The 10,882-nt window shown below is 46.0% G+C and overlaps 2 protein-coding genes across 2 annotated transcripts in view; both read left to right on the plus strand.

The window, feature by feature from the left end:
• GOLGB1 (golgin B1) overlaps window positions 1–956 on the plus strand; it is a 35,849-nt gene extending 34,893 nt beyond the window's left edge. The window contains exons 23-24 of the mRNA XM_010000312.1: window positions 191–296; window positions 822–956. Coding sequence (XP_009998614.1) covers window positions 191–296; window positions 822–956 — 241 coding nt within the window. The remainder of the gene's footprint in view (window positions 1–190; window positions 297–821) is intronic.
• Window positions 957–9,171: 8,215 nt separating this feature from the next.
• HCLS1 (hematopoietic cell-specific Lyn substrate 1) overlaps window positions 9,172–10,882 on the plus strand; it is a 17,243-nt gene continuing 15,532 nt past the window's right edge. The window contains exons 1-2 of the mRNA XM_010000313.1: window positions 9,172–9,261; window positions 10,726–10,799. Of these exons, the coding sequence (XP_009998615.1) occupies window positions 9,172–9,261; window positions 10,726–10,799 (164 nt within the window). The remainder of the gene's footprint in view (window positions 9,262–10,725; window positions 10,800–10,882) is intronic.

The following is a 10,882-nucleotide window of genomic DNA, read 5'->3' on the forward strand; positions in this document are numbered from 1 at the left end:
TTCCTGCTCAGCCTGAGCTCAGGAGGCACTGCAGTTGAACAAGTGAATCCAGTTCTTGTCAAGTGAGGCCATGGCTTTCTTGCAGCTGTTGATTACTTTTTGAAGAAATACCTTCTTTCCTGAGCTTGTCTGCAGTGCTGGTTTGGGGCATCATAAGGAACTGAACTTAATGTCATGTTTTCTGTGGCAGGTTGCAGTCAAGTGAGTGGGCATCTTCCTCAAGTGCTAGCATTGACATGACTCCAGGCCACGAGCATTCCTTGCTGATCGACTCCATGGATAATAATTTCAGCAGAGTAAGAATTTACATTCACAGCTGTCAATGATGTCAGCTCTGGCTGATGCAAGAAAAAGTGAACTGAAAACTGAACCTATAGCAGCTAAATCCTTCTGTAGGCACATGTAAATCTGTTTGGTTTGTCTGGATTTCTCCTTTTATTTCTTCTAGGCCAGAGAGTCAATCAGGATTCCCAGTAGCTTGAGGCTCTAGCAGAAAAGCACCATTGATCCATTTGTTCGCTTAGAGAGGCTAGAAATTTGCGTGGAGCAAATGTTGGAAGGAGGTGCTGTGCATTCTGTTGCCCTTTCTCAAGCAGAACTGGAGAGGGCTGGCTCATGAGAAACCCACAGAGAACAGAAGAAGGGGAATATTTCAGTGAGGGTTGCCTCTAGAGGTGAAATCTGATAGTGGAATGGGTTTGGGAAGGTTCATGCTTGTTAGCTTAAACAAGCTTATCTCCATGGTCTGGAGTACTCTGGGTCAAGGCAGCTGGGAACATATCCATTCCTGGTACTGACTGTTCTCTCTTTTACTCTTCCAGACTCGGAATATCCCTGGACTACGACGCCTGTTACGTTCTCTCTTCCATTCCCGGACCCACTTGCCTCTGCTAGTGGCCATGTACCTGCTTGCTCTCCATGTCCTGCTCTTCCTGTGCTTCACAGGCCACCTGTGAACAGGAATGTGAGCCACGGTTGTCTGTGCAATTCCTGGGCCTGCATTCCCTATGGACAGGGCAGCACTTCACCCACCTGCCTTCTTTTTCTAAATCAGCCCTTAAAGAGCAGCTGCTCCCAAGAGCTTGCACCTGGGCTGCTTCTGTCTAAGTATGCAGCAGCCAGTGGTGACACTTGGGATCTGTTTCCAGGACATCTGCCATTTCTTCAGTGTCTTTAAAGGAGTGGTACATTTTCTGACACAGGGTCATCACACTACAAGCTTCAAAGGCAGCATCTGTTCCTGTACCTGGAGGCAGCACCACTCATTGTACACAGGATAGTGCTGTGAGAGGAATAAGGAAGTTATTCTTGAGTTGTTGCAGTACTTCCACACTTCTAGGAACTGCAGGAGCTTCCCCCTCTTAGACTGAATTAGTGAGTTGGGCTGGAGAAACCCTGCAGATAGATAAAAGAAAGTGAAGCTTCTTCCCTTTCTTCCATCCCTTAGGTTTGCTCCATGTCTCAGTTCTCTTTGAAATGCATATCCTAAGGAAGTTGTGGACACTTTAAGGAACATGAATTGAATTTCAAAATGATGTGTCTTGCTCCATTGCATCTCCTGTTGAAGAAAGGCCAAATTAGTATATCTGGGCCTGCTGAGCATTCCATTTAAAAACAGACATATGTCTGCTCTGACAAGCCTGTAAAGTAATGTCAGTTTTTAGTTATTGATGAAAAGGTATAGGAAACAGGAACTTTCTTGCTCTAAGTTAATAATCTTGCTGTTCATAGCATCTCTGCATGTCTCATGGTGGAAGGTGCTTGTGTACCTCTTGAAATGAGAGCAGCTATGCTCCTGCATCCTCCTCCACTGGACCCTTGTCAGATTAAACCTGTACAGGCTGAGTTGAAAGAGTCCGTAATCTGCTATGTCATCCCAAATCAAAGGCAGAAGCTCCAGAAATTCTCTGTCCCATCTACACTGGGGAAGGGAATGGAGTTTCTGAAACCTGGTTTCTCTGCTTTAGGAAAAGCCTGTTGTAGAAAGCCAGTGCTGGTCATTGCACTTGTTTGAATCTAAAGCAAACTGATACAAATGGACTGGATCTTACAGGATTGATGGAAAGCTGAGTTTTCTAAAGAGCTCCACAATATGTCCTGGAATTGAGACTGCCTTCTTCCAAAGGGAGAATGCTGAATGCGAAGATGGTTACCCTGAAGTTCCCTGTAAGAGCCCACGTGCTTGCTCTGTTCAGAGTACTTGCCAGAAAAGATGGTATCGGCCTCTTGCTAGAGTATTAACAGTCACATTTTTCCCATGGGAAAGAGGTAGTTCTTTTGATATTGCTGGTAGACTCAGATTCTCTAGCCAGTGAACAAGGCCTGTGTGAGGGTGGATTGATTTCTTCATGACAGCTAAAATGCCTGGTCCTCTGGCAGGTCCAGAACATTGGCACTATGTATCCCTTTGTGCACTACCCTTGATTTCTGCGTGGATTTCCTCAACTATTTAAAATCCAGTGACCAAATACTTTGCCTATAGCTCCCTGGGGCATGTGCTCCTGTATATATAATAAAAACTATTTTTCAGATGGAATTTGTGTAATGTTGTCATGTAAATGTTAGGATGTCTTGAGTGCTGCTGCACCACACGTTTTGCAGGACCCCATGGGTCACTCTTGGGAACCCTTGTGTGGTGATTGCAGCCGCTCTTTCTTCATATTACTTGAATGCCTATGGAAGTTACCTCTTCCCCATCTCACCTCTCTCAACCATTTTTAGCTTTTGCTGCAATGACAAAGGAAGGAAATTGCACTTTAACAGTGAAAGCAAATCCAATAAAACAAGTTCTGAGTAGATTTACGTTTCCTTGCACTCGGGTCCATTTGCCTGTTAGTTGTGCATCCCCAGGAAAGACACAGGAGTTGGCAGAAGCAAGGTGGAAGCAGACTACTAACTTAGATGGGACTAGTTAAATCATACTGCCCTTTTCCAACCTTCTGTAGCCAAAGACAGGAACCTTTGTTCATACTCACTGCTCTCATCCACCAGCAAATAGGACAGAAGCTGGCAATGTTGTTTGGCCGTGGGTAACATTGCTGCTCTATTTAACAGGAGCCAGAGTTACAAGCAAAATGCGTTTCCTTACAGCCCATGATGCAGGTTTTCCTGGCATGCAGTAAGGCAAGCTTCTGCTTCAGAGACATTTATATATTTTATACCTTCAGATAGAACAGCTACAGCTTAGATTAAATATATAAATAAAATCTCAGAAGGAGCTCCTGGTTCGATAATCATGGTATGACCTGACATATTTGTGGTTTGACCTAATGAAAGATCTGGCATTTTAGCTGATGTTTCTTATTTCAAACATACGAATTTTTTGTTTCTTCTCTGTTTGATGGACCTGTCCTGTCTAGTTTTTGATCTATCTGCAACAACGTCTGAGAAAGAGATGGACCAGGGGTGCTCTGCCATCTGTGGTACACACAAACCCAGTCATGGTGACTACTGAGGTAGGTCCAGCGTCTTTTTTTGTGTCAGGAGGAAGGCAGCCTTACAAGGGATAGGAAGGAGTGGAAGCAGATCCTGCACAGAGCTGTAAGAGGAATGCCTCCTTCCCCTCTCAGCTTCCTCTAGAGAACAGGTATGAGGCTCTGGGCATGGCAAACAAAGCACAAGATGAGATAGGAGGAACCTATGTGAGTGCGCTCACCAAGATCAGATCAACCGTCCCCTTGCAACAAGAGCTGCTGCATCAAGACCAGTGCTGAGAAGAAACAACAGCGAGTTATAGTCACAGAGCAGAAGGGAGGCACCTGTTGAAGAATGGCTTGAGCAGCAAGGCCATGGGCCTCTGCTAGCTCCCTGAGAATTTAAACATACGTAGCAATTGTACAAGCAATCTCTTGTTTAGCCTAACACAAGTATGAACAGTCTCTTTGTTAGCTTACCAAAGGTAGGCCTTGGGCCTTGCATATAAGATTATAACAAAGTAACTAACACAAGAACAAGATAGAGAAGTAGAATAATAAAGAATAAGGAAAGAACCCTGAGAATCTATGTGTATGTTGCTATATTGAAGGTGGAGCATGAAAATAGAGCTATCCAATGATATCATGACTAACCAAAGATCACGACAAGTAGTTCTGTAAAAGGGTATAAAAGTAACACTGTGTATTCAATAAATTGGAGTTTGCTTTATCAATCACATTGATTTGGTCTGCTTACTTCCCTCACCACCGCTGCAGGCACCTACTTGCAGACCCTTTTTTCAGGGAAGTCTGCTGCCTCCCTGGGGCCCAAATCCAGGATGTCACCTGGCAGCGGACAAGCTTGGCACAGCCTTTGGGCTGTTACCCACCCTGGCTCTTTCATGTGAGTTCTAATGATGTTGGCAACAAGAAGTCCAAGGTTAATCAAAAGAGATTTCAAGGCCCTGGGAAGAATGCTAAAAGATTCAGGAGTACAGGAAGCATTTTCTTCTATCTTCCCAGCAATGGGGAGAGACATTGGAAGAAATAGGCGTGTCCAAGACAGCAATACTTGGCTCCAGGACTGGTGCCTCAAGCGGAACTTTGTTTTTTATAACCACGGGTGAGTCTTTTAGAACACAAGGTGAGCTGGGGCTTGCAGTGAACCCCCTGTCCTGATGGGGATAACGCATCTTCGCTTGTAAGTGGGTGGGACCCATTGAGGGGCTTTAACTAGAGTCGGGGGAACCAGAATCAGAGTGGGCAGGGCAGGCAAGGGGGAGGAGTTGCACCGCTTGTGGGGGAGAGATTTGTCTGCAGCCCTGGCAGGTAGGGATGATGTGGTTGAGAGCCTCTGGGTGAAGATTAGGGAGATGGGAAACAAAGGAGATAATGTAGTGGACATCAATTACCCATGGCCCAACCAGGATGTAAGCACTCAGGAGTTACTCTATGGGCAACTGGGAGAAATCTGGATCAGTAGCCCTTGTCCTTATGGGAGATTTCAACTTCCCAGACATAACTGAGAATTCCATACTGTTATGACAAGCAAGTCTGTGAAACTCCTGAAGTTTGTGGCAAATAACTTGTCACAAGCATGCAGTGAGCCAACTAGGAAAGATGCCCTCCTAGAGCTGTTGGGATGTGAGGAGAGAAGGGCTGGTGAGAGATGTGTGGCAGGTGGCAGTCTTGGCCACAGTGATCTTGAAGTGGTTGAGCTGGAAATTATCGTTGTAATGAGGAAAAAGGTCAGCAGAGTTGCTCCCTGGACTTCAAGAGAGCAAACTTTAAGATATGCAGGGAGCTACGTAGCATGTCCCCGGGGAAACTGCTTTTGAGTAGGTGGCTGCTGGTCAGTTTTTAGGAAGCCTCTTTGAAAAGCTCAGGAGCAGGAAATACTGCTGCATCAGAAGTCAAGTAAGTGGGGCAAAAGACCAGCCTGGCTGAACAGGGAACTGGTGGAGCTGCAGAGGAAAAAGGAATTGGATGACCTCTGGAAGCAAGGTGAGGCTTTGCAGAAAGATTATAGAGCTGTGGTTCTCACCTGCAGGAAGGAGACACGAAAGGCCAAATCTCAGTGTTGAGGCTGGTCAGTATTGAAAGACTTTTAAAGGACAATGCTCTTCTCAGGCACAGTCAACATAGGTTCACAAAGGGAAAGTCCTGTTTAACTAATTTGATATCCTTTTATGATAAGCTTACCCGCGTAATGGGTCAAGGGGAGGTGGTGGATTTTAGTATGATTTCTGGATTTTTAGTCAGGTTTTTTATGCTGTTTTTGTACTGGAGAGGGAGGTGCTGAGGTCTCCATGGGATCCTGTCATGATTTGACTCAGGATCAACAATTAAACCAGAGACAACAATGCTCTCAATCCCCTCCCACCCAGGTAGGGAAGGAGAGAGAGAATGAGAGAGAGAGAGAGACTCTCTGAAAACTAAACTATACAGCTTTAATTCAACACTAATGATAAAAGAAAACATATACAATTATATACAAATGTGTTCAGGAATATGCAAAAGCCTCTTGCTTCCCTCCACCCCCAGCAACTCCCATAGCATCTCCTGAGCTGTGAACAGTCCCGAAAAGTCCCAGAGCTGCCAGAGAGAGAGTGATGAGGGTCAGGGATGCACCAGCCTGGGGGGTCAATGGTGATGGATGGACAGAGTCCTCCCAGGATGCTGGCCATGGGCAGAAGAGAAGGGAAGAAGAAGCAGGAAGCAGTTGTCTTCTGTGATCTCTGAGCTTACGTAGATATATGGAATATCTCTGGCCAGTTTTGCTGTCTGATCCAGTGACAGGACTCATGGAAATTGTCAAAGCTGCATCAGGGGAGGTTCCAACTCGACATTAGGAAACATTTCTTTACCAAGGAGGTGGGGGAGGCACACACTTGAAGAGGCTTCCTGGAGAGGTGGTTGATGCCCCAAGCCTATCAGTGTTTCAGAGGCATCTGGACAATGCCCTTGATAACATGCTGTGCCTTTTGGCCCTAAAGTGCTCAGGCAGTTGGACTAGATGATCACTGCAGGTCCCTTCCAGCTGAACTAGTCTATTTTATTCTAAGCCTTGTATTTCTTGCCATTGTGTCATATAGAGATTGCTACTCTAGGAGCTTTTCTTGCGTCACTTGACTCATTTAGAAAGGAAGTTATTTTGGTGTGAGATGTTTATCTACTAACTAGTGTGATTCATACTACTCATTCCAAAATTGTGCACTTCACACTAGTAAGCCATGTACCAAAGAGTTTGATCTGTAAGTGCTTAGAATTTCTTAACCACATGCTTTCTGTCCTAGTTCAAGCTATTTACTTTTAGTTGTTGCTGTTTTTCCTGGAAGAGCTTGTGTGTGTGTGTATGTATGCCTGTGTGTGTTTATTTCATATTAATTTCATAACAAGTTCTGTAAGCAGTAGTTTGCTTTATTTGGAGCTCACTGCAGCTGTCAAACCCAGGGCCTTCAGTCTTCTGTCTGTCCTATAATTTTATGGCAGAATGATTTTTTGGAAGAGATGAAAATGGAGATCACAGCCTGGTTTTGCACACTAAGGAACGTAACTGTGCTCCATCGAGCACTACTTGTGGTGTCAGCAGTTTGTATCCCAGGCGTACACCTGGTCAGGACCCCTGCGCACAGGCAGTTTGCGAAGGACCAGCAGCACCAGGGCAGGTTTGGGACTTGAGTGGAGCTGGGGGTTGGGGCGCAGGAAGTGCAGCTGAAACAGGAACTGGGCGCTCCCAGCAGCCCAAAAGCTGCCGCTAGCAGCAGGGGCCTGAGCAGAAAGCAGCAAGTTTGCCAGCAGGAGCTGGTGAGCCGGTTAAGGTAAGAGAGTAGACAATGAGAAACAACAACAAAAAGTTGTAGGGTTTTGGTGGGTAAAGTGCTCTCCTTCCTGACCCAGCATGTGTGAGTTGATGGCGCTTGGCATTTGCTTCTCAGGCTGCTCTTTGGTCACTGCTGTTGCTCTTGTGTTTGAGGCTCTAGGGAACCACTTCTTCAAATCAACCAGCATCAACAGTGCTATGTGGTAGTCCTGCATTTGTGCTGTAGTGGATGCTTTCAAGGGGAAAAATGGGACAAATAAAGGGTTGAGTTGCTACTCTGGCTGATATGCCTTGCCATAGTGAGTGTCTGGAGCCTTGTGATGTGATTACAGTCAGTGGTTTGTCGTGGTTCCCAAGACGTGTGGTGGATGGATTTGGAGAGCTGGTGGTGAAAAGCCATTTACAGCAGGACTTAAAACTCTGGGCCACCTGCATTTGAGCTTGCTGCTCAAATCAGCTGCCCTGTTGAACAGCCCTTAGGTAGGTGATTAGTGCTGCTGTTTTATCATTAACAGAAATGAGCCACAAGCTTGAAAAAATCTTTGGAGTGAGAGATGCTGATAAATTGGTGAGGGGATAAGGAGGTGAAAGGTATTGTCAGACTGTTCTATGCTGTCCACAGGAGCTTTCCTGCTTCTATTTGCAATTCACTGTATTCAGATTTTGTAAGATGCTGTCAGTGCATAAACATTTTGCTTGCCTAGAAAGCCACAGTCCTGGGCACTTGAGGCTGGTTTGTAGCTACTGTGTTGCTGTGGGACTGAGTGTTTAGTGAGTGAGAAGCACGTAACAAAAGCATCCTGTTTAAATGAGGATCCATCACAACACAGTTTTGCTTCCCATTGGCTTGGTCACAGGTTTATGTGATGTTTGAAGGGATGTGAAACAGGGCCCAAGCTTTGGTGCACATTCTGTTCAACCTCTCTCTCTGCAGCAGTGAAAAGCTGTTTTGGGTGACAGCAAGAACAATGTGGTGCTCCTCGACAGCACAGGCAGTAAGAGATGGTGGGACATGCTGCTGGGAATGATTGCTCCATGTGCAGGAGTGGGCAGGCCATGCCATCTTTTTTCTGTCTGTGGTTTTGTAAAAACCATGTTCTTTAGGAAGGGCCTTTACATGACAGTTTTTCACAACCACCTTGAAAATGAAATGTAGGAATTTTAGATTTCATGTTACTTTTATTTAACTTCCTCTTTCTGGCTCTGTCACTTCCTCCGGGCCCCTGAGCAGGCAGGATGAGCTGCTGCCTCAGCTGCTTCAGAGCCGCACATGATGATTTTAGCCCCATTTCCTGGTTTCAGTGTATGACAGACACCTCACTGCGTTCCAGACCAGCATACTGCTTTTCCCTGCACCTTGTCTCGAACACTTGGCAATGGTTAAAAGGTTGCAAAACAGAGGAGAGACCTGAGGAGTCCAACCTCTGGTAAATAAGCCTTGCACCGTGGTGGCAGAGCAAGCCACGGCCTGGTTGCAGTGCTCTGGCTGTGCTTAGAAGGGAGGTTAAAGCAGGGAACAGTCTCCCACAGAACAGAAAAATGAAGTATGTTGGAAAAGCAGAATCTGGTAGTTGGATACTAGCACTAATTTACATTAAATGAAGTGTGCATTTTAACTGTGGAGTCAGGGTGCATGAAGACTGTGGTTTACACTTAAAAGCATCAAATTATTTGGGTTGGAAGGGACCTTAAAGATCATCTAGTTCCAAACTTCTGCCATGGGCAGGGACACCTCCCACCAGACCAGACCTCTTTTGCTGAAAGGGGTGCTGGGGCTCAGGAGCAGCTGTTCTGGGGTGCCTGGTGCTGTCTGAGGAGCAGGGTCAGCAGGGCAGATGGTCTGCAAAGGTTCCTCCAGCTCCAGCCATGCCATGACTGCTGTGGTCTGGCCTGCCCATGGCCACCAGTGCCTCTGGGTGACACCATGTCCTCCTCATGCAGATGTGGAAAGCAGTCGTGGGACATGATGTGTCAGTGAAGGTTGAGGCTCAGGGAGACGACTGGGACACGGACCCTGACTTCGTGGTGAGTGCCTGGGGTGGCAACCCATAGTGGTGGTGCTGGTGGTGCTGTGCAGGGCTCACTGGCCCTTGTTGTCTGCTGGTGAACTGGTGCAGGGCCTGGAGCTTGGTACAGCAAGGAGCACTGCTGGCTGTGCAGGCTCAGCTGAGGCTGGTACCCCCGGTCATCTGTCTGAGCAATGTCTGCCCTTTGTCTAGGGTCAGTCTGCTAAATTCCTACATCAGTCAGTGTGCCCCACATCTGACTACAAGTTAGTATCACTTAAAGAGTATAGAATATTTGGGGTATTTTTAAACCTGCTGCCTGGAATTTCACTGAGTCCTCCCCGCCACTTCTGTTATAAGGAATACAAAGCCTAAGCTTTCCCTTTCCCACACACTTTGTAGTTGTACAGTATTCCAGTATTGTCCTCATTTGTCTTTTTTCCAGCTGGAAGAATCAGTCACCTTGTGCAGATGCAGCTCCATGCCTCTGAACTGGCTTTTTTTTTCCTGTCTATTCTATTTCTCTAGCTGAGAGGGTGAAACAGAAGGGCTCAGCCTGTGGCAACCCCATGTATTCAGTGTCATGACTTTCATTTTCTGTTTGATTCTCTATTCCTATCTTATTAGGAAAAGTCACTCATACTTGGTTTTTTAGCCAGTTCTGTATTTGCTGCTCTTCTACATAATTGAATGGTAAAGATTTTGGAACCATTGATCTGAAGATATAATTAGGACAGTTTTTTTTCCAGATGCTTTACTTTTGTACTTATTAACACTGACCTTCATTTACAATTTTATCACCCACTGATTTGACATCACAAGATTTTTCTGCTTTGTCTCCTGTATTTTGTTAACTTCAAAGGTCCTTTGCTACCTCAAGACCTCAGTATCTCATTCCCTTTTTCTAAACCTCTTAGGAGCACATAGCACAACAAAAGTCCATCTCCCCCTGGCACCAAGGGGCACCAGCCACACTTCACAGCTATAGGTCTATGAGCTTGGTTGAGATCTGGATTTCCTTTCCAAGGTTGTTTTTTGATGGACAGACACTTCTGTTACACAAGAGTCTTGTTCTTTAAAAGTACAGTGTTGCCTAATTACTTCCAGGAAAAAATTCTTCCGACTTTTAATGTGTTTTTAAAAATCGATGCTGTCAACTTTTTTTTAATGACTTAATTTCTTCTATATGTGGAGTATTTAAAATAAGCCTGAACAGTCTTTATTACTATTGTTACTATTCTGTCTTATACATACAATTTTTTAGCTTTACCTTATCTTGGGAAAGAGCTTATTGATGTTTCAGTTCATCAAATCCGTGTTCAGACCTTCCAAAAAGACGACAAAACAAGTACGGCCCTAACAAAGCTGAGGCAGAACAGGGGACCTTCGGCGAAACGTTTCACGTTCACTGCCCCTCCAGTGTTTTCCCGAAGTTTTTGTTTGCTGCCCCCGGCCCCGCTGACGTTCCCGCTTGGCTCCGCAGAACGACATCTCGGAGAAGGAGCAGCGCTGGGGAGCCAAGACCATCGAGGGCTCCGGGCGCGCCGCGCACATCGAGTGAGTGGGGCTCGGGGGAGCGGCGGGGCCCGGGACCGGTTCCCACTGGAACTGGGGAGCCGGGCCTGCGGGGAACCGCTACC

The sequence above is a fragment of the Chaetura pelagica genome, unplaced genomic scaffold (genome assembly GCF_000747805.2).
Source record: "Chaetura pelagica isolate M959 unplaced genomic scaffold, ChaPel_1.0 scaffold486, whole genome shotgun sequence".
NCBI classification, from domain to species: domain Eukaryota; kingdom Metazoa; phylum Chordata; class Aves; order Apodiformes; family Apodidae; genus Chaetura; species Chaetura pelagica.